General features: G+C 47.5%; 3 protein-coding genes across 4 annotated transcripts; 1 reads left to right on the top strand and 2 right to left on the bottom strand.

Moving 5' to 3' along the window:
* Positions 1-65: 65 nt before the first annotated feature.
* Positions 66-6,748, bottom strand: BRICD5 (BRICHOS domain containing 5). Its single transcript, XM_068908178.1, has 6 exons — positions 5,080-6,748; positions 3,507-3,638; positions 2,476-2,628; positions 2,020-2,127; positions 716-869; positions 66-204 (listed from the first exon to the last, which is right to left on the bottom strand). Exons 1-6 carry the CDS (start codon positions 5,116-5,118, stop codon positions 110-112), a joined length of 681 nt encoding a protein of 226 aa, XP_068764279.1. The 5' UTR covers positions 5,119-6,748; the 3' UTR covers positions 66-109.
* A 135-nt stretch (positions 6,749-6,883) lies between these two features.
* PGP (phosphoglycolate phosphatase) lies at positions 6,884-10,188 on the bottom strand. Its single transcript, XM_068908174.1, has 2 exons — positions 9,567-10,188; positions 6,884-9,236 (listed from the first exon to the last, which is right to left on the bottom strand). The coding sequence occupies exons 1-2, from the start codon at positions 10,186-10,188 to the stop codon at positions 8,911-8,913; spliced, it is 948 nt and encodes a 315-aa protein (XP_068764275.1). The 3' UTR covers positions 6,884-8,910.
* Positions 10,189-10,796: 608 nt separating this feature from the next.
* Positions 10,797-22,229, top strand: E4F1 (E4F transcription factor 1). 2 transcript variants are annotated; one of them, XM_068908144.1, is made up of 14 exons: positions 10,797-10,968; positions 11,317-11,468; positions 11,611-11,707; positions 12,120-12,325; positions 12,529-12,649; positions 12,936-13,088; positions 13,558-13,724; positions 14,247-14,474; positions 14,825-14,930; positions 15,818-16,035; positions 16,385-16,583; positions 17,868-18,028; positions 18,857-18,919; positions 19,514-22,229. In XM_068908144.1, the coding sequence occupies exons 1-14, from the start codon at positions 10,812-10,814 to the stop codon at positions 19,859-19,861; spliced, it is 2,376 nt and encodes a 791-aa protein (XP_068764245.1). In that variant the 5' UTR covers positions 10,797-10,811; the 3' UTR covers positions 19,862-22,229. The 2 variants fall into 2 exon arrangements, with proteins under 2 accessions (XP_068764245.1, XP_068764244.1); XM_068908143.1 differs by having other exon boundaries at positions 11,611-11,711; positions 12,124-12,325.
* Positions 22,230-22,276: the final 47 nt, after the last annotated feature.

The raw sequence follows: 22,276 nt of genomic DNA, 5'->3' as shown, positions 1-22,276 counted from the left end.
TGTTCAAGGGATATTGTAGCCGTTACCCTTCCTTGTTGAAATCAGAGGCTTTGCAGCAGTCCAGTTCAAGTATGCAGAGCAATGAGGAGGCAATCTGTGGCTGCAGGACTTACTCTGGGAGGTAATAGAAGCAGATAGAGACACAAATGTTGCTTGGAAAACATATGTCAATGCAAAGGTAGATCAGTCGCTGTCTCCCCGGACCTGCCGAATGAGCAAGGACAGAACACGGTGAGAGGAAGCCTTTCGCAGTCCTGCAGGTAACTCCCTAGGGAGCCAAACAAGTGGAAAGCCTCAGGGAACGACTTTTCTCATTGTTAGAGCTGCACTAAAATAAAAGGAGTGTTCTGCGGGCTGCTTTTGGTGAGGGTGACAAATACCAAACCGAGAGCATCGCAGGGGGCTGCGGCGTGTTGTGGTTCGCAGCGCAAGTGCGCTGCGTTGCTTGGGGAGGGGCTGCAGAGCCTTTCCCCAGGCAGCACCGCCGCTCGCTGCAGGTTGTCAGTAGAAGGCAGCAGTTCAGTGATCCCTGAACAATGGGTTGCTTTTGCAGTAGAGGTCACCTGTCCCAGGCCTTGGCAGCCCATCCCAGGACTGGCATGCTAGCACTCGCGCTGACTTGAAATGTCTTTTGTGCAGCAGAGCCTGCTCCTCTGAGACACGCTAGAAACAACCGCGCTTCCCCCTTCTGCAAAGGGAGACGTGTGCAACTTACCCTCCCCTTGCCTGACCCAGAAGATGGGTGTCCGTTCACACAGGGTTTGGACAGCCTCCCCCAAGCCTTTAGGATCCACCTGTTTCCCTGCCAAAATGCCCAGGAACTCTCTGCAGTACTTGGTTCGGTTAGTCGGCAGCAGCGGCTGATCAGCCTGGAAGAAAGGCCCCCCCGTTAAGTCCCCGCGAGACGCGTCCTTCCTGCCCACGCTGCCCGTCAGCCCCACAGTCCTGCTCTCGCTTCCAAGGCCCCCGAAGAGCGGCTGCCTCAGAGCAGGGGCAGCCTTCTCCCGCAGCCCGGCCCTCGCCAGCAGCCTGCCGCGGAGGCTGGAGGAGTCTCCCAAGAGAAGAGATTTGCCCGCGTTCGCAGCTGCCGTGACGTGCGGCAGTCCTGCCCCTTTCTCCACGGACAGCAGCAGAGCCCGCGTGAGGTGTGACAGACAGCAGTGGCTTTTGGGCCCCACGGTCACTGGGGCTCAACAAGACTAAACGGAGGCTCCTCAGTGCCGCCTCCCACCCGTGATGCCCCTGGCACCATCGCTCTCGTTCACTTTCGTTAGCGAGCTTCACGGCCTGGCAGATGCTTTCTTCTCCTTGCATCCATGTGGGTAAAATGGTCTCATGGGTCTCGTGCTCCTACTCTCCTCTCGGCTAAACGCTGCTCATCGCTTCTTGGCTGGGCGGGGAGCAGTGGGCCAAGGACAAGGGAGGCCCACGGAGCTCCTGAGGGAATCGAGAGCAGCTGGCAGGGGGCCAAAGTATGGGGTCCTCTGTCGTCTTGAAACAGAATCTGTCCCTCCCTGCCCCATGAATCTATTGGCGTTTTGTTCAGAGGGTCTGTATACATGGTTTACCCCAGCTTACCTCCCCGTGAACCGCTAACAAAACCCACTTTGTTTCAGGTCCCCTGAATTTTGAGAGCAGGTAACAGAATACAGTGGGACCAGGTCCCAGAAAAGCCCTGCTATTCACAGTCCCTTCCCCAGCCGGCATTGCTGCTGTTTCTCACAGAAAACGCAGTAGCAGTAAAACTGGGAGTCATCCACGTGCTCCCCGAGCAGCGCCGCTGGCTCGCTCGGAGCCCAGCACCGAGAGGCAGAGCTCTGCTTCTGGGCAAGAAACGACGCAAAACAGACGGTCGCCACCGCTGCTCCCCGGGTGGAAGAGCCCATGCCCTCAGTCAGCCACCGCAAAAACAAACCCACCCAGAAAAGGGCCTTCAGCCAGTCAGGGCTCAGTACCAGACCCGACCCGTCCTCCCCTGCCCTCCAGCCACCCCAGGGGACAGTCGCAGCAGCTGCTCACTGCGTGCTCGGAGGCGTTGAGAGAGGGCTGCGCGTTCTGGAGGTCCCGGTTGTCCATCCTCCTCAGGTAGCACACGTGCTGCTCTGCGGGTCTGTAGCACACGTAGCCCTGCGGGACAGAACAGGCACCTGACAGCGCGCACCCAGCTACCTCGAACGCGGACTTTCCTCCTTCCATCCTGTGTTATTTTCCTCTAACAAAGCAGCAACCATTGTGGCTGCACCTAGCTCAGTGCACAGCACCTCCTGATCAGGCAGGGGCTGCTCATCCCCCGTGGGATCCTCTGGCTTGGTACAGCACTAGTGGCACGGAGAAATGAGGGAGCAGCCGCTGGTCATTTTCCTGGTCTGCCCTTCATGCTCAAACCCCAGCAGCTCTTCCGTCAGCAGTTTGGGCTCTGTTTGCCCACTCCCCTCCCAGTGCGAGCGAGACAGGTAACTGCCCCCAGGCACTTACGTTCTTGCTGTCATACAGCACGATGGTGGTGCGGTTGCTCTGCGAGGTTACGTAGTAAGTCACTGTGCTCCTGTACTTGTCCACCACGGCTGACTGGTTCCTCAGGGAGTCTTGCTGACCCTGCAGCGTCAGCCGGACGACCTGCGAGAGAGGCTGAGCACAAACAGAGCGAGGGCAGCACCCACCGTCAGCTGCTCAGGGTCCGTGAGCATCTCCCCTTCCACGTCCCTGCGGACCCAGACGCTTCGCTGGCCCATGCCGCTTGCCTGAATTATTTAGCAACAGACAGAGCAAGCTCTGACTGAAGAAGGGGGGCAGATCTGTGAGACACAGACGGCCTCCTGTCAGTCGCTCAGGGCTGGGGAAAGGAGCGTACACAGGCGGCGGGTCCTGGGACAGGTTGGGGCAGCCCTGGCTACCCAGTCTCGAACTGCAGCTGGGAAGGAAAAAGGACCGACATGCCCAGAATAGAAGCGTTAAGACGCTGAGCCGCGTTTCAGCGCGTGCCGTGGGGGCCCTCACACCGCAGGCATTCACCCTGCCTGGTGACGGGCTGGGTGCTGGCTAGTGAAAGGGCTAGCGGGGCTCGCGGGGCTCTGCCGCGGCGGCACACCAAAGGGCGCTTGGATCAGCCTTCCCAGCCAGCCGCAGCTCGCTGCTCAGCAGCTGCTCGCTTCCCCCCTTGCTCCGGAGGCCACAATGACGCATGGGAACTTGCCTGCTTAGCAAAATAGCAGCTCATGTCTGCATTTACTAATGATGCACTGAAGTTCCTCTAATTTCAGCTATGGTTTCCGGCAGACATGCTGGAGGGGTGAGGCAGCAGCTGCTCGGTCGCTGCCTGGAGTGCAGCGCCTCTGGGGAATTTCTGCAACTCTGATCTGCAGGCTGCCTGCACGTTTGAACGAGAGGGAGACCAGGCCAAATCCAGGCCCAGTCTCAGCCCATTCATCCCTCCACGCAAGGGTTTCTGACACAAATGAGGGCTGTGGGCAGGACGATATGTTCCTGCCTGGAGCTGCATCCCTTACCTGGGCAGAGCTCTGGGAGAAGCTGAGAATCCCCACAATGCTGATGCCAACAACTGCAAAAAACAAGGCAATGGACAAGATGATCCAGAATGTCCTGGACAGATTTTTGAATTGTGCTGGGAATCTCCTGTCCTGGGAGCCAAGGCAGAATAAGGAAAGAACAGGAGTTAAAATTGACACTTTTGCTGTTTATTCTTCTGTGCTGTAAAATGCACGTTATTCATGAAGGAAATCATTTGAGCATTCTCAGGACTACGTGCAAACTGTTGGAGTTGTCCCAATATAGAAATGGACCTGCAGAACTGCCACAACACAGTAACAATCCCGGAATAGCATCACTTTTATCCCACAGTGACCAGAATCTTAGTTCTGACATCCCAGCGACAAGCACTCCTCCAGCTGACTGTTTTCCTCATGCAGACAAGGAAACACACAGACATTGCAAAACCTTTGAGGAAAGGCTAGAATAAGCTCTGCATAAATGGGGGCTGCTGCTGCACTTTTATCATCAAATGAAATTATTTTGTTTTATAGCAGAAATCCCCAAAATAATCATCAGCACTTGAAACAGTCCTGTGTGGGGCAACCCTCCTTCCTTGTCCCACCATAAATTTGCTTATATTTTATTTTCTTGGTAAAGTTGTTGCTTGATGCAAAACAAGCTGTTACTCAAAGTAAAAAAAGCTTGGCAGTCACGTTTGTGCTTCTAGTAACTTGATATAAAATCACTTTAATTCTTATACTGAAACAATTGAATATAAGTTATTGGCACATACAGTCATTTCTACAAAGCAGAAAGAATGCACTTTCAATAATCCTAACAGTACAGCACACACACACACAAAGAAGTCTGTTCCTCAATTCTCTAAAGCATATGGAGAAGTCTAATAATTTCAGGCGGTTAGGTTTGCTGCAGTCAAACAATAAACAGGCTCTGCCAACCTGCTGGTCACTTAGAGATCTTTTTTGGTAATGTGCAACTTCTAAATATATTCCACCAAAAAAAGCAGCGAGTATTAACAAAGTTAAAACTGTGTGCAGCTGAAAGCTCATCGATTCAACATCAATAGAACCAAAATGTTACAATAATTGTTAGATTTTCAATAGCTTGTGAAATTCCCTCAGGTGGGAAGCTGGAAATATAAATATAAGCGGGAAATATAAACGGATAAAGAAATTCAGCAAGTCCTGTCTCCTGGCAGGTGTCTGGAGGCCTGCGGAGCACTTCACATGTGCCCGCACATCACTACTGGCATTGCAGCACATACGCTGTGATTCTTTGGCATGTCTCATTTGACTGCGCTGCCCTGACAGCCTGCTTCATTATGCAGTCGTTTTATGCCACGTAAGTATGGACACTTACATGAAAATCCAGCTGAGAGACTCAGCTGCCTTACAAGGAGCTGAACCGTGGATTGCTGAAGTTGGCGATGGACCCTGGAAAGGTGGTGTGCAAAATCTTACCAAGACTCAGAGGAACTGCAGGGGCTCAGCCCCTTAAAAAGAGGAATAGTTATCAAGCAAGTGCGGCGTGAGGACTGTGATATCAAACTAGGGGCCCAGAGATACTCACGGAAGAGACGATACTGCCAGTGCTGTTCCTACCCTCCATCCTCCACTTCAGACAAGGACCTTGCTCCTGCAGCTCTGTCTCCTGACAATATACAGACTGTGCATGATCTTCAACTCCAAACGTGCCTGGGAAGCCTAAGTACGCACCTGGGAAACCTAAATACGTGTCCCTTACAGTCACAGGAACCTCCCAATCAGGTGCTCCTCAACTCAGACCGGCGTGGAAGGTGAAACCTTAGAGCTGCGACCTGGGAGAGGGGAAAGAAAGGGAGGGGTAAAACCCAAGGTTGTAGAGAGATGCTGTCATTGGTAATAAAAACGCTCTTCCTGCTTACCATCTGAGCCAGCTGGAGGTATTTAGATGGCATACAACTGAAGTCTTTGTGTATGTCTTCCCTGCTGGCACAGGCTTATAGTGGGATTGGGTAAGTCTCATTAAGAGATAAAATGAATAGGAAAAAGTGGCAGCCTGCCCTTGTCATCAGTTATTTCTACATTTCAACATGAACTTAGTGCTGTCAGAGCTCTGTGGGCTGAAGCCAACTGTTTATCCTGCAGACTGGTGCGTCGCAAGTCTTGGCTGTTACAGGCATGCTTGTGTTCCACCTACAGATCTCACTTTGTTCAGATCCCAGGAAAGAGGGTCTGTGATACAGTCATTGTCACACCAGTTGCACTCAGATCAGCACGCATTTTCAGTGGCAAGCATTACCTCCCAGGGAACACAGTTCCCAGGTAGTCAGACCTTAAAATTATCCTCGTTAGTCCAGGAGCCCCTGCAAGAGCTTTGTATTATCTGCCAGTCAGATATACAACCCAATGGAGGCAAGCCAAAGTTCAACAGAATTCCTTCATACAGTATCTCTCCGGGAAAGATTAAGCCTTTGGACATTTTCCAAACAAGCATGGCCACAAACTGATCAAACTCAACCAAGAAGGCAGCTCGTTCTGGAGTTTCACGTCACTGAAGCACTAGCACTCCCCTTCTCTCCCCGCTGGACCTCTTGCATGTTTCTGTCCGTAAGACAAAGGCAACCTAGTTAACTGGAAAATCACAATCGTGTTCCAGTACATTGCTTCTACGGGACATGAATTTAGACTGTGTAATAAGCTGTGATTTCAATATATTAGGACTACTTGGATTCTACTAACAAATACATGATTGAATGCTGTGGCCAAAGGTCAGCCATCATTCTTACTCCTTTAAAATACTAACAAGGAGAACGTGAGACAGCATGCCACACTATCACTGCTCTGAAGAAACAGCAGTGTTGAAACAGCCCAACCACCAGATTTACTTCTGCAAAGTCAGAGACATTAGAGAGGAGCACAGAGCAGTACCCTCCACTGTAATCTACACACTGATTTCTGCTGCAGCGAGGCTTAACACAACAAACGTGGAAAACCAGCTGTAATGTAAGAACAGTATATTCTCCCTCTAGAGATTTCCCAGCAGCCACCTATCAGGCACTTTCTTGCTCTATGAAGTTAAGTTTGCACTATGCTTATTCTAAGGCACAAAAATTAAGTAAAAACATCTATAAAATGTTGTTTGCAGAAGCATTTGTATGAAGGGGAAAGCACACCGCTCTTTAAGAAGTGAGACTATGACCCTGAGATTCCAGCTCAGTTTTAAGCACCAACAATGAGAAAATATACTTCAGGGTTTTGTTTTTGTTTTTTGGTAAAATTGCATGTGAGGAGCTAAGATGATAGAGACTGAAGCTATATCCTTACCTCCTACAATTTCAACAAAGTACAGTTACATCCAAACACATGCACAAGAGACTACAAAACAAGAAAAATGCAAGGGAAAGCAGGTTTGTAAGTTTAATGTGAAATCAAGTAGAGGGTCGAAAATGACTGGGAAGTTGATACAGAGACTTTTGAAGCACAACTGACACCTTCACCAATACATTTCGGTACACGTGGAGAACAGTGAATCGAGGTAACAGTTCCCTCGTACAGTGAACAGTTCTCAACAGGGAGAACGTGCCGCTTCGACAAGACTGACCACCTCACCTGGAATTTACTCCTTTACTTGACATGTTTTGAAATTATAAGCACCAAATCCAGGAAGTGAATCAAAGAATGCATTGCGAAGTTAGCCCTAACCGCAGCAAATGCACTGTCTATTTCTATGTTCCTTAGGTAAAGTAAAAGTCCTATCTGGTAAGTATTTCTCTGTGACTTCCGCAAGCCGCCTAGGTGGAGACACAAATAGGAAAGATACTACTCATGCTTCCTTACACAACTCTGAGTTACAAATGAACAGTCTTTTACAAGATCCAGATAGTATTCTGGTAACACTGAAAGACATTACAAACTGCAGTTATTGCTATACAAACAAGGTGGCAAGTTTACTTATTTCTGGTGTCTGAGTGGGAGGAAATGGCATCGAACACACTACTAGAGCTATTCAGCTAAACAATGGGAGAGGAAGAAAGGTCAGTGTTTGAATTTAAATTGCCTGTAGTGGAATCTATGGAGTAACAATACAGTATTTGCATATTTAACTTTTCACTTAATTTCATAATACAAAAGCTTTGAACTATGGCCTTCAATTCAGCCAGCATAAAAATCTATCCCATAGCCTGAGCTGCGCATCACTCAAAACCTATCTAAAGAGGAAAATAAAATAATCACCTGAGCAGGCACTCTTTTTTCGGACAAGTGACTGTTGCCAGGCCCCGACATCAGACACACAAGGAAGAAGTTACAAGCAGGTATTTAAAGGAAGCACTGTGCTGTTATCATACTTGAGCAGTACAGGCTTACTTCGGTGAGAAGCAGCACTGTGTATTATATTCATCCCTTGTAGACTGAGCCCCAATTCCTATCCTACCAATAAAGCCAAGGCAAGCAATTATTTTGACGCTGAGGCAGCAGGGAAGCCTAAGAAAATTTAGAACTAACTTGATGTCTAATCAATCCAGATATTTCTGGGAAGCAGTATTAGTGCATGACCGTCCTATGTGATTACATACTTTCTGCATTACCAAATGCAAAAGCTTACAAGAATTAAACCTATAGTGATCAGTGAAGTACATTCCTCTTATCCTCCCTTTTGGGAAGCAAGATATATTATCATATATTATACTTAAGTTTATATTTTAAATATATTCTGATATATATTTAGGATCAGGATAGTTCTTGTATGTACGTGTACTTTACAAATACATCCAATACTTGGACAAATACAGTATACAGAAGATGCCATCCGCATTTTGCATGTGGAATCATTCTAATCTGCATCACAAGTGCAATTTTTATGGTCAAATAAAGGAGACCGATTTAAGTTTCTTTGACCTGAAGTCGCACCTGCAACGGGCTGCACTGCTAGAATGGGACCCTATCTGAAAAAAACAACCTAAGGCCAAATTCTAGTTACATCAGCCACTGCAAGCGTTTCCAAACACAGCCACTGAGTAACTACACGCTCAAAGAGTTATTTCCCTGAATAAACAAGACTGAGTTACAGCCTGTCCATGAGAGGACATACTACAAGTTGTTGGGTTCCTTTCCTCAGATCACTCTGCTCTACTTTCCTCAACTCAGTCTAGAAGACAATAACATCTAGTATCACACACGTTTAGATATATGTATTAGTTACAATAACAGAAGACTTGAGTAACACCATAATGCCCTCTTCATTTCAAAGTGCATTTTAGAACACCAAGATGTAAACAAAAATCATACAGAGAGGACAGAAAGGTTAAAAAGCTAAGGGTTGCCAATTTCTGGTGGTATACTGAGCACATTACTGTCACAAGGTGATTAATTAGGGCCCGCATCAGGGTACCGCTTCAAAGGCTGTAAGGGTTTTGCTATTTTAATCCCCCAGTGCTGGAAGAAGGTCAGCTATACTATCAACATAGTAATCGGGAACCAGGCTTTGCCTGGCAGGACAGTCACTCTCCTGGTGACCTTTCACTTCTTCCAGCGTAGTGACTCCCGTGAGAGTCAGCAGCGTCGTGAGGCCGCAGTTGTTGCCCATGAGGATATCCGTGTCCAGTCGATCTCCCACCATGATGGTACGAGCAGGATCAATGTTGAACTCACTGACCACGCAATCGAACATGTACCGGTTGGGCTTGCCTACGATAAACGCCTCGCGCTCCGCCGCCGTCTCCACTGCTTTTACCAGACAGCCAGTCCCTAGAGACAGGGTAGAAAAGCATCGATTAGAGACGGCAGCGGACTCTCCGACGAGGCAGAGCGACACCGCAGGGTATCTCGGGAACACAAAGCCTCAGCTAGGTGCAGGGGAAGGACTTCACCGGCAGCACGCGGGGCAGAACCTGCCAGGCGGCCGCCGGCTCTCAAAAGGAACCGCCTGCCCAGGGAAGAAGGCTGGAGGCCGCTCCCGGGGAGCGGGGCGTGGGGGGGGGAAGGGGACCCCGCGGCGGCCTCGCCAAGGGTGCGCGATTTGTACGGCCCGGGAGAGCCGGGCCCGCTCCCCCCCACCCCCCCCACCCCGGGACGCACCGGGGATGGCGGCGCCGCCCTCGAGCGGCAGGCGGTGGTCGCGGTTGGTGCCGACGAGCAGGCAGGCGGCGCCGCCGCGCTGCAGGTAGCGCAGCGCCAGGCACAGCTTGGCGTAGCTGAAGTGCTCGTCGAAACCGACGAGGACGGCGCGCACGGCCGGGTCGAGCGGCGCCTGGGCCCAGTCGGCGGGCGCGGGGCCGGGCAGGGCGGCGGGCCCGGGGCCCAGGTGCGGCACGCCGGCCGCCTCCAGCTCGGCGCCCAGGGCGGCGCTGCCCAGCACGTAGGCGGCGGCGCCGGGCGGCAGGGCCTGGCGCAGGTAGCGGGCGGCGCAGTAGGCCGAGCCGAAGACGTGGCGCGGCTCGGCGGGCGGGAAGCCGAGGCGCCGCAGCTTCTCGGTGTAGGCGCCGCGCGTGCGGCTGCTGTTGTTGGTCACGTAGCAGAGCCGCTTGCCCGCCGCCGCCAGCCGGCCCAGCGCCGCCGCCGCCCCCGCCACGGCCGCCTCGCCGCGCCACAGCACGCCGTCGCAGTCGAAGAGCAGCGCCTCGGCGGCGCCCAGCGCGGCCCGCGCCGCCTCGCCCTCCAGCCGCCGGCACCGCCTGCCGCCCGCCGCCGCCGCCGCCATGACCGCCCGCGCGCCCGCCCTCCAGTGCGCCACTATTGGCCGCTCGCCGCGCGCCGCTCGCGCCCCTATTGGCCGTCCGCCCGCGCGCCCGCCCCCTGCGAGTCGCCATTGGCCGCCCGCCGCGCGCCGCCCGCGCCCCCATTGGCGGCCCCAGGGGCCCAGCCCCGCCCCTCCTCGCCGCAGCGCCGGCCAGCCGGCGGCTCGTGCCGCTCCCCCGGCCGCCGGCAAGGGGCGGGGCCGCCAGGCTCTCCCCCGCTCTCATTGGGCCGCCCGCTTCGCGGGCCCGCCCTCCGCCCGCCGCCATTGGCCAGCCAGCGCGCCGGCCCCCGGGCGCTGCGCGGCAACCCATTGGGCCATCTAGGGGCGAGCCCCGCCCGCTCCCGGGCTCGTGTGGGGGCCCCGCGGGGGCGCGGGCGGGTCGAAGGTCGCCGGGAGGGGGGGGAGGTGGCGGGAGAACGCGAACCTGCGGCGTCGAGCGGCGCCGGGCACCGCCGAGCGCGGCCGGAACCTCCGCGCCGGGGCGCCGTTTCCCGCCGAGCCCTTGAGGCGGCCGGTCCCGCGGGCCTGTTGTTATGACGACACGGCCGTAAAGCCGCCATCTTGGCGGTGCGGCTCGTTGCGACATGGAGGCCGCGATGGCAACGAGCGCGGGGCCGGCGGGGCTTACGGCAGCCGCGGCCGAGGCGCGGGAGGTGGCGGCGGCCGCGGGCTCCGGCCCCGCCGCGGCCCCCGCCGGCCCCGCCGCCTTCCTCAGCCTCCCGGCGCCCTTCGGCGAGGAAGGTAACGGCGGGACGGGACGGGGCGGGGCGGCCGCGCCCGGGGAAGCCGGGGCGGCGGCCGGGGTCCCGGAGCCCCCCCCTCCCCCCCGGGCTCGGCTGGTTTTGGGGGTGGCGGCCGGGCCTCCTCCTCCCCGCCCGCCCGTTTCCAGGCCGTACCGGCAGTGGCCCGCGGTAGCCGCCCGTACCCCTCTCCAGAAAACCCTGGGAGCCCCCCGCGCTCCCAGCCCTTTTCTTCCTCGCCTGCGGGCTTACCGGAACCAGCAGGGAAATAAAAGTTTTCGGCGTAAAGTCTTGTCCTGGATTCGCCCCGTGTTCTTTCCGAAGCTAATGACTTCGTTTCAAATTGCAGACGAAGATGATGTCCACAAATGCGGTCGCTGCCAGTCGGAGTTCACCTCCTTGGAGGAATTTGTTCAGCACAAGCTGCAAAAGATCTGCCAGCGTGCTCCAGAAGCCCTTGCTGCTGCCTCGGCGGGTCTTCTCAACCAAGAAGTACAAAAGGTGACGGCAGGCTTCTCCCCAAGCTGTGGCTCAAAATAATTAGGATGCAACGATCTCTTGGGTTACAGGAGTTAGGAAAATAACGTGATATTTAAAAAAAAAAAAAAAACCTCTTCTGCTAAAACATTATCTGTTACAACAGGTCGTTCCTTCTGTTGAGGAGTCTATAACTGTTGCTCATATAGTTGTTGAAGCATCTTCAATCGCAGAGGAAATCAGTAATGCATCAGCTATAGTAGGTAAGTTTCGAGGTACTTGCTTTTATATTCCAGCTGTTTTAGTAATGTGTTTACTCGTCCATTTGTCCTTTTGTGTTTGATTTGTGTTGTAATTGGGTAGCTAAAATGCTATATAGTGGGGACTTATACGTTATCTTAAAAATGCAGCAGAAAAGCTTTCTCAGGCCACCTCTGTAATTCTCACCTAGCTGAGATTTAACACAGCTTAGATTTAAATCTCCGTTCCAGAAGTGTCCATTTTAATATTTTCATTATAATACTGAGAACTTGATAAAGAACTGTGTTCCAGTTTTGAAGTACCTCTTTCTCCTTCCTAGTGCATGAAATCCTGAAACAATAAGTTGATCCAGCTATGCAAAGCTGTCTGCTGTCTTCTGTAAAGAACATAACTGTCTCCGTATCCTTTTCCCAGGCAGTGGGCACATAAAAGAAGTCATTGTTGCAGGAGACCATGTTTTTGAAAACCCAAATGGTAGTGTTGATGGGGAAGTCACTGAAGACCAAGGCAATCCTGATGATCAGGAGCAGGATATTTCCACAGAACTGATAAAGGTTAAGCTTCTGGTTAATAAAGAAGGGCGATACGTATGTGAATTGTGCCAGAAGACATTTAAAACGGTAAGTGCAACTTTTACTGTGTTCTGTTTAGCAAGTTGTTCAGGGTAGCCGTACGCTGAGGTATCTCAGGACTTGATAAAAGGTGTATTGTTCTAGTGTGTGCTGTGCTTTCAGAAGTAAAGGTCTGACTTCAAAAAGAGTATTTATATTTTATGGTTGAAATGTTAACTCCTTAACTATTTGGAACATCTTTTAAATGCTAGGCCAGCATCCTCAAAGCTCACATGATCACTCACAGCAGCAGAAAGGACTATGAATGTAAACTCTGTGGAACTTCCTTTAGAACAAAAGGGTCTCTGATTCGACACCATCGGCGTCACACTGGTAAGACAGCACCCCGAAATAAGAGCTCCTTATTGCTGGAATGCACACTGTGGGGTTCCTCCGCTTGCTATAGAGTGGAATATGCTGCTGCTTTCCCTCTTTTGCTGAGCTGAGAACATCAAACGCCTTGATGTGTGGGGTGCTGGGAGGTAATACGAGGCTGCGGGCTAAGCGTAGTCAACTTGCTGCAAAAAGCTGGACAGTGTTCTTCTAGAAGTCCACGATGCAGAACCAATACCAGTTACAGTTAATTTGATACTGTTGTTTTGATTCTTGCCATTTCCAGATGAACGACCTTACAAATGCAAGAAATGTGGGAAAAGCTTCAGGGAATCAGGAGCTTTGACTCGGCATCTGAAATCTCTGACACCTTGCACTGAGAAAATTCGCTTCAACATGAACAAAGAAATAGTAGTCAATAAAGATGATTTGCCAGCAGGTCAGTGATGATGTAAATACATGCCTTGTGTCTGATAAAGCCAAGTGAGCTGCTGGCACTACAGCTATAAACTCTTTTTGGTTTAAGAAAAAAAAAATCGCTACGGTGTTCAGTTTATATCTTTCATATAGAAAAAGTCATTTTTGTATACAGACCTAAACTGTTCACTTGAAGTGCATGTACCCAGGCATAGACATTGAAGAATTTTTGAGGTTCTGGTACAAAGATGGGTTTTAACAAGCAACTGGTGTTTTGTTTTGTTTTTTTCTTTTTGGATCACGTGAAACTGAATTAGAAAATGAAATGTGTCACTGCGTAGAATAATGCATGAGAAGAGGTATGCTCTGTAGAAGCAGAGAGCAATCGTTACTGCCACGTTCATATTCCAAGACACGTTTTTGTAGGGCACAGCAAATTGATGAGGGGTTGGAAGTAAGCCAAATGATTCATTCTGCTGTTTTTCTTCAAGAATCCTGTAGTTCAAACACAGACACAGTTTCATCAATCGCGAGTGAATCCATTGAGACCTCACCTGTGATTCATCTAGTGACAGATGCAAAAGGCAATGTTCTTCATGAAGTTCATGTCCAAATGCAGGAACTTCCTGTTGTTGATGCAAAATCTCTGGACCAAGATGTAAGTGCTATTTTTCTTGAACACCCTTCATGCGTTTTATGCAAAGACATATTTTAAAGTATTTTGTCTCATAAACAACACTTTCTTAGGTGCTGAGAATAAATGTGTGCTGGAAATAAATGGTTAAATAGCTTCCTTTTTTCATCAGAAAACCAAGAAGGCAAACTGCTCTGACCTTGTCTGGCAATCTGTTGATAACGAGACTTAGCAGTATGTGTATAGCGTGCAGGGGGATGCATAAGGTTTTCCACCACATACTGGATAACGTACAAGTTGAGAGGGTGTTTTTGTTGACCAGGCCCTTATACAAGACTCTACGGTAGGAGCAAAGGCTCCTCCCTTGAGCTGTATGTTTTCAGACTATAGATTCGCTTTGTCTTCCTTGCCCGTCCAGGCTTATTACCTTGTCGCTCTTACCCTGTATCACAGTATTGGTCACCTTGGTAATAATTACAGTCGTAACAGAAAGGCTAACTTTGGATTTGCTGTACCTACTTACCATTGGACCGTTTATTCCTTTAGCCACCGCATCCTGAGGAGCTGCCGTGTGAAGGGGAAGTGAACAGTGAGAATCTGCTGAGGCAGGCCATGAGGAATTCTGGAATTGTGATAGAGAGAGTCGCTGTGGAAGAAATGCAAAAGCCAGATGAACCTGCTGTAGCTGCTACAGAAGAACTAGACAATGAAGTGATGGAAGCAGAAGAGGAGCCATGTGGGGAACAGTGTGTTGAAATAGAACAACCAGAGTCTGTATGTTTGTCCTTCGCTATGTAAATAGGTTAACTTTTTTTTATCTTCTGTGCCTGCGCTTGGTTGTGAAGAGCAGCATTAGCCTGATCACCCTGCTGCATGTTAATCTCAGTGCATCTCTCCCTGTGCTTGTGCCTTTCTGTCAAGGATAAGGTGATTTTTAGAGTTAAGTTTTTCAAGCATGCTGCGAGTATGGTGTTAGTGCTCTCTCTCCTGTCTGATAACAATATAGATTGCTTTCTTGTCTAAACTGGTGTATTTAATGGGAATTTGGTTAGCAGCACATCAGTTAAACAAAAAAAAAAACCCACTTACGTTGTACTTTTTTTTTTTTTCCCCCTCCCCAATAGACAGATATCGAAAGAACAAATGGATGCAAAAGTTATGTTTGCCCTCACTGTCGTGAAGCCTTCAGTGAAGCTACTTCCCTTGAAACACACATCAAAGGACACTTAGGTAAGGTTCTACTACATATGCTGTTGTCTCAAATTCACTTTATTTTACTATGGTCTGAAAGGTAGTACAGCTTGCTTTTGTTTCAAATTCTTTGCCTTCACAAGGAGTACTTCAGCCATGCAAATTCAGTTGATGTTTAACACACAAATGTTGTAAAGGTTAGAGCAGTTAACTTTTGTTAAGCTAGAGGGAAATATAAAGGAAGGAAAATATAGAGGAAATATAAAGATGGTTCCATGGAGTGAATGTTGCATTCCTAGAAGTAAAGTTTTGAGGAGGGGCCCATAACAAGGGTAGTAAGACAGAACATGCTGATAGGCTGGAACAGCTCTTTGAAAGGCACTAAAGGCCAGAAGAGCAATGTTCGGTTGGATTTGGTTTTGAATGGGACAAAGGCCATACGCTCAACTGAAAACATCGCTTTCCTCCTTCTCCAGGTTAGAATTCTGCAAGAATTTTGTTCTCCTGGCATATACTGGATATTCATTTGGAAAGGGCTTAACTGCACAAGAGGGCAACGCAGCTGGCAAAGGGATAAGCTTTTTCCCTGCCTTCTGCTTGTGTTGAGAGAAGGGCCTCTGTGACCTCTTCAGCCATCAGCTAGCTTTGATCTTTACAGACAGCAACACCAGAAACGGGCTTAAGACAAGCTTTGCTTCCTATAAGACCTGAAGTGAATAACAGTACCATTTCTATTAGCCTGATAATTTTGACCTGAGCTACTGCTGCTGGTGGGTAAAAGCGCTTTGTTTTCTTACTGCATAGTGACAGGATATTTCAGTTCCTCTGACACTGAGTGGTGCCGTTTGGGTGCAGCAACGACACGGAATTTTCTTGCTGTGATGCTGCTGTCTGTCCTGTATCAACCACGTGCCTTTTCTCTCTAGATTACAAGCCTTTTAAGTGTGAGGAGTGTGGCAAAGAGTTCACAAAAGGCTATCTGTTAAAAAAGCATCAAGAAGTACACGTGAACGAACGGCGCTTCCGCTGCGGAGAGTGTGGCAAGCTCTACAAGACCATTGCCCATGTGAAGGGGCATCGAAGGGTACATTCCGATGAACGGCCGTATTCCTGTCCAAAGTGTGGCAAGCGTTACAAGACAAAGGTGTGCCTCTTTCAAAACGGGCTTCCCTTCAGACTTTTCCTTTTCAGAGCCGAGTTTGGGAGAAGTTGGCAGGCTTTGCTATTGAAAGAATAAATGCCCCAGTTCACTTGCCTTTGATAAGGGCAGAAGCTCCAGAAGGTGCGTTTCTTTTAGTGAAGAAAAGAGGCAGAGAAAACTGTTCCTTCATGTATGAAAAATTTACATAAGCATAATGCAAACACATCTTTATCATGTGGTGGATAAGAAGTAGTCCTCAAAGATATCGACTGTTACATTGGAAGCTAAAATACTGCTTGTCTGAGTTTGTCATTCCTTTTAGCTGCTCTTCTATCTGTATCTCTTTGTACAGAACGCCCAGCAAGTTCACTTTCGCACGCATTTGGAGGATAAGCCTTACGTATGTCAGTATTGCAGTCGGGGCTTTCGGGAAAAGGGCTCACTGGTCCGTCACATCCGCCATCACACGGGTGAAAAGCCTTTTAAGTGCTACAAATGTGGACGAGGGTTTGCAGAGCATGGCACTCTCAACAGGCACTTAAAGACCAAAGGTGAGATACGGCAGAGTGTGTCTGCATAGGCATGGTGGGGTGTGTGTGTGTGTTCTTTTATGATTTGGTTTGCACGAGTGCTTTTTGGCTGACTGGTAATGATTTTTTTAGTGTGGTGTTAGATGTTTAGAAAGGGTCTAATGACCTTCATCCATGGCCATTTGTTTACCTGCATCTCAGTTACATCAGAAGAGGAGATGCGTTTTTTTCTTCTTCTTTTTTTTTTTTAAATCTACATTAATGAGTATTTCTGATGTGGCACTTCTGACCAAAAATCATGCGGAACAAGTTTCTGTAGACCAGTTCTAATATAAAAGCTGGATAATCTAAATAAAGAGGAAGATAACCAAAACAGAATTTCTATAAAGAATGTAATCGCAGGAGCACTGTGGATTCTCTGCTCCAAACTCTGCCTTAAGTGCCCTCTGAAACATAGCTGCTGCCCTAAGCAAGGGGAGACCCACCCTATATTGTACCAACGTCTCTGCCCTGAATCTGGAAATGGTTCTATTCCAAGGCTATAAACAAAGAGGGAGAAAATGAACGTTTTTAGAAAGTAATGCCAGAAGGAGCTTGATTTCTGTGTTGGGGAAGAGGTGAGAAGACTCAGCAAAACTTAGGTTTTAGCACATAACTGCTATGGTTAAACCGGTCTTTTTTTTGGATGTTAAATTAATACTTACTTTTTCATATGAAATCCTGTAAAAACATGAAATAACGTTTTGCCAGGAAGATATCTTAAGTGCACTAAGTACTTACAGATAATACCGTCTGATCAGATTAGTGGCACTGGAGTTGCTGCTCTTGTTTAGCTTGCAAGCATGGATTTTCAAACTTCTTTAGGTAGTGATAATGATGTACTGAGGTTGTAAAAAACCATACATGTTTACTGGGGGGGGGGGGGGGGAATTTCCTGAGTATATATGGATACAGCAAAAATTAAGATACTACTTAACTCTTAAATCTATTGTATGTTTTTTACATATGGCTTTTGAAGTCCTGCATGGCTTTCACATTTGAATTTGTATTTCTTCAAATTGCACTGTACAGTTGCTCTACTTGAGGCTCAATTCTTTGTCTGGTGTAGCATGGGCCTGTCTAGACCATTACTTGGCCTGTCTTGGTAGGACTAGAGAGACTGTTGCCACTGTCAGCTGACCAGCAGTTAGACGTTCTGTTAAGGGGATCTCATTAGCGCTGCATAGTATTTGACAGGTACTCCTGATTTCTGATTTGGTTAGAAAAAAAATCTTGTTTTTCTGGCATTTTTGGAATACCATTCAGGTGGCTGCCTGCTTGCTTTGAAGGAGGTCGAAGAAGTGATGGTGTCTGAGGAGAGTCAGTCAGCTGACAACTTAGCTGCAACAGTCATTTCTGAAGATCCTCATACTGTTTTGGTAGAATTTTCTTCAGTGGTGGCAGACACGCAGGAATACATCATCGAGGTAAGAAGTAGGGCAGAGAGTTGTGGTGTTCTGAACTTAGCATAGTATTTTGGCAATTAAAAGCTGCACAGGTGTGCATATTCCTCACCTGGACTTCTTGGAAAAGGTAAAATAAGATCTAGCTAGTGCTATCCCTGCCTGTGTGATACTAGAAAAAAGTAGGAGTAATCTTGTTCAGAAAGAGACCACCTGAAGCTTACTTCCTCTCCTTCCTGAAGTCTGCATGTAACTGAGGCAGGAAAATGAGCGTAGGGAAAACTGACAGCAATTAATCAGAAAGTTCAGACACTGAAAACTTCAGACTCTTCTGGATTTTTCTGCCCTCAGACACTTGCTTCAACTTTCCCTCACCTTTTACCTAGCATTTTCTCCTGTCTCTGTTTAGCTTGTTTTGGACAAAACAAACTCAGTTGTTCTTAACTGGCTGTGGCTGCCAGAAGCAACTGAGTGATGCGTTTTGCTTCTTCCCTCTCTGTGACATACAGCCCGCTCCTATCTGTGCAGGATAACACAGCCCATTTGTTGAGTCCCTTTAGTACTGCCATAGTAAACATTGGGGCTGCTACCACCGTGAGAAGAATCTGGCAGTTGGCAAGGTCTGGCAGAGAGAGGATGTTCTTTCAGCTATTTGTGAGCACTTTGCGTTACTTTTAAGTAGATCCTGATAATGGGATTTGGAGGGAATTTCAGGGAGTTGCTCTCTTCAGAGAAGTTACTGCATCATGGAGGGGGAAAACAGGAAGACTTTGGCAGATTTTACTGCCTTACATCTTGGAAGTAAAAGATTTTTTTATAACCTAAAAAAGGAATCATATTTTGTATTTTAAGACTGCTACTGAAGACATGGAGACCAGTGAAGCTACTGAAATAATAGAGGGAACAAGACATGAGGTAAAGCAGACACACAAACTACTCTTTTTGGGATCTCTCTGTAGATGAAACGAATTGCTTTTAGTGGACCTGTCTGTAAAAACATAATACTGGCCATATTGGATTTTACCAAAGGTCTGACCCCATTTCCTCTCAGCAGTGGCGGCTAGTAACTTGCATAGCTTTAATGCACAAGAGCATACCTGCTGGGTAAATAGAATCGTACATTAACACTTCAGCCTTTGGGAAATGATTCTCTTACGGAACTCCTGAATGCTAGAAATTGTTATGGTCGTTGCAAAATCAGAGGCTGGCTAGTCTCTCGCATTGTAGTTCGAGTTTGAAGTCTGGGTATGCACCGTCAAGATTTGCCTATAAACAGTAGTTTGACAAACATCTTAAGTGACATGAGACGCAACATGTTCTAGGAACGTCCTGTTCTCAGGGTGATAATGAGAACGTCAGTGAACGGCTGGACTAAGTTAGAATTAAAATGCTGCTGCTTTTACTGCACTGTTTGTCATCAGACAGTGTTTCTACCTATGATAATTTTCTGTACTTTTAACACATTACAACAAATCATGAAATAACCTGGCCTCTTTTCTCTGAATGCAGGTTGACAGCCACATTATGAAGGTTGTGCAACAAATAGTAAATCAAGCAAACTCTGGTCACCAGATCATTGTACAGAATGTTACAGTGGCAGAAAACTCTGAAGTAACCACAGATGCTGCAGACACAATCACCATAGCGACCCCCGAAAGTCTCACTGAGCAGGTCGCTATGACACTGGCTTCTGCCATCGGAGAAGGAGCAGTGCTGACCACGGAAGGAAGTATTGAGACAGAAGAAGCAACGGTGACAATGGTTGCATCTGAGGACATTGAAATAATGGAACATGCAGGAGAGTTTGTGATCGCCTCCCAGGAGGGGGAGGTGGAAGTCCAGACTGTGATTGTATAACCAAACAGCATGCAGTGAATGACAGACCTTAATATAAAAGTTAGTATTTTTCTCCCATTTGGGGGATTTGATCAGTCCTAAGTTTGCCATTATAATTGTTCACAGAGCAAGGGTGTGAATGCTTCTATAGATAAGCGGCTTAACAAGATCATACAGCCCTGAAATGTTTTCTGTTTAAAATGGAAATAACAGTAGTTAAAAGCTTCTGCATGGTTATACTGTGGAAGAGACTGATATGTCATATTTGACAGTCTAACTCAGTATTTTGTACAGCTGCCTCAAATAAAGGACTATCCTTTGCAAAGCATTTACCTCTGACCACAGGACAGTAGTGTTCTGGTGCTTAAATTTTAGAAGAATTCAGAAAGTGAAGCAAGTATGTCATGTCTCATAAGAGACTACATAACTTAATCATATGCATTAAAACAAAACAAGAAAACCAAACCTAAGGACTTCTGGTGTGATTTCACCACCACTTGAAGACTTTCATGCCTTTAACCTCACTGCTTTAGTCCTCCTAAGGCATGGTACTGCAGTTTTTTGTTTTTTTCCTGGACAACTAGCCTTACGTACTGGTCTATGAAAGAATGCATCATTGTACCCTTGCAATGCCAAACAGGCTACTCTGAGAGCTAGCCTGTTGGTGTGTAAAGCCATACTGTACAGGACTACTTTTAAAATCATATACAGATTTTTAATTGCATATTGTACAGATTCAGCATGTAAATAAATACATTTTTAAAAATAAAGTTATTTAAAGTTTTTCCTATATTTTCACAATTTCTGCTGTACTGAATTCATGACCCAGAGAATAATTTCTGGAAGGAGAAGATAATGGGGCTATTTACCATTGTGCTTCATCACTGGGCGAATCGAACATTCGGTTTTTCACAAAACCGCCACACACTGCTATACTCCAGGGAACTTTACAGCAGTCTGCAGTGAAAGCCAGAGGTGGAAGAGTTTCAGAAAGTCACCTGCACAGACATCGTTTACTTCTGTAGGCAGATTGCCTAGGTGAACTCTGAAAGGCATTTACCAGTGTCCCTCAAGAAAACAATGACAGTACAGGACTGAAAGGCTGTGTTAACTGCTATGCTTTTAAAGTGGCCTATCTAATGAGTGCAAGCAGGCAGCCCTAGAAAAAGCCTCAAAACCTGTAATTTCCCTGCTGCAAAACAGCCAAAAGACAAAGAGATACCTGAGACATGGTTGAATTTCTCACTGCGAACAGATGCTAAACAATAGAATGAAGATGAAGAATGCTAGAGGGATTAAGTTTGTAATCTCCACAGCTCAGCAGCAAATTTCTAATACCTTTCGCAGGATGCTGAAAGTGTCTCAATTAGTTTACTATTTCAATGGCTCTACACAGCTGGAATGAAATCTTATTTTGAAAGTGTTGAAGATGGGTGTCAAAAGGAAAGTTAGCAAATAATAAGGAGTAGTACTTCTACTAGTCTTTTTCCCAAAATCAAGGTGTTCTATAGTAGTTTGAATTTGTAGTAGAACAACACCGATTCCACAGGTTAAGATTCTGCCAGTAACCACGTTTCTTCAGTAAAACGCTTGTAACTTATTCCACACATTGCTAACAGTAATGGGTTAATATTTGCCAAATGTAAAGGTACTTACAAAAAGATCAAATGTTTCCTTGAAGATCACAGCATTTCTTTGTTAGCTCTTCCCTTGCTAGTGTAGACACAGAAAAAGATTCATTTCAGTAGGCTGGACCAGATCTCTAGCTCCATGCCAGCAAATTCACTATTAGTCCCTCCTCTAACAAGGGAACAGAGGACTGATCTTAACCTCAGAGCTCTCGTAAAGACATGGAATAAAGTATCTTAAATAGCTGCTGTGCTGAGGCATTGTTAATTAGAATACTGCAGTCAGCTGTGAGCTGTTTTCCTGCAGAGGAAACAAAATGTGAATAATTGCTAAATCAGTGCATTCAGACATTTACCACTTCCCCATGTGACACAGCTAATATCCCTGGAAGGTCTACTGCAGGAATTGCCCGTTTACGATATACCAAGATAACTTAGGAGCTCATTTTGTCTATTATACAGTGGTATATATCATACAGCCATACAAACAGTAACCATAAAAATAAAAATCAAAAAGAGTTCCTCATGTATATGTTCATTAGCTGAACTTAAGCTCCAGTACAGCTTGCTTCTGTACAGCAATTGTGTCTGAAGAGACTAAAAGGTCATTGTCACAACTGGTCTGGGTAGTGTTACAGGCAAACTTGCAGGCATTCTCGCTTTATGAAAATGTATTTTCCAATTATTTGTAATACTTAATTGAAATACAATTATCTTTTTACAAAAGTCCTTTGGGACCACAAAGCGTGCTGCTGAAATAGTCTTTAAATATGCTTTTTTTTTTTTTTTTTACTTATTCTAAAAGAGT

Source organism: Struthio camelus, chromosome 15 (genome assembly GCF_040807025.1).
Source record: "Struthio camelus isolate bStrCam1 chromosome 15, bStrCam1.hap1, whole genome shotgun sequence".
In the NCBI taxonomy this organism is placed as follows: domain Eukaryota; kingdom Metazoa; phylum Chordata; class Aves; order Struthioniformes; family Struthionidae; genus Struthio; species Struthio camelus.
The sequence above is the reverse complement of the archived record's forward strand: the minus strand, read 5'-3'. Positions and strand labels throughout refer to the sequence as shown.

What these genes read in the sequence shown, in the direction of transcription:
- BRICD5 (XM_068908178.1), bottom strand. Translation starts at nt 5,118, where the DNA reads ATGGAGGGTAGGAACAGCACTGGCAGTATCGTCTCTTCC. An exon ending in CTGGCAGTATCGTCTCTTCC is followed by an intron (nt 3,639 to 5,079) that starts GTGAGTATCTCT and finishes CTTGGCTCCCAG; the next exon opens with GACAGGAGATTCCCAGCACA. An exon ending in TCAACGCCTCCGAGCACGCA is followed by an intron (nt 870 to 2,019) that starts GTGAGCAGCTGC and finishes CCTTTCTTCCAG; the next exon opens with GCTGATCAGCCGCTGCTGCC.
- PGP (XM_068908174.1), bottom strand. Translation starts at nt 10,188, where the DNA reads ATGGCGGCGGCGGCGGCGGGCGGCAGGCGGTGCCGGCGGCTGGAGGGC. An exon ending in GGGCGGCGCCGCCATCCCCG is followed by an intron (nt 9,237 to 9,566) that starts GTGCGTCCCGGG and finishes CCCTGTCTCTAG; the next exon opens with GGACTGGCTGTCTGGTAAAA.
- E4F1 (XM_068908144.1), top strand. Translation starts at nt 10,812, where the DNA reads ATGGAGGCCGCGATGGCAACGAGCGCGGGGCCGGCGGGGCTTACGGCA. An exon ending in AAATAGAACAACCAGAGTCT is followed by an intron (nt 14,475 to 14,824) that starts GTATGTTTGTCC and finishes CCTCCCCAATAG; the next exon opens with ACAGATATCGAAAGAACAAA. An exon ending in GCAAGCGTTACAAGACAAAG is followed by an intron (nt 16,036 to 16,384) that starts GTGTGCCTCTTT and finishes CTCTTTGTACAG; the next exon opens with AACGCCCAGCAAGTTCACTT.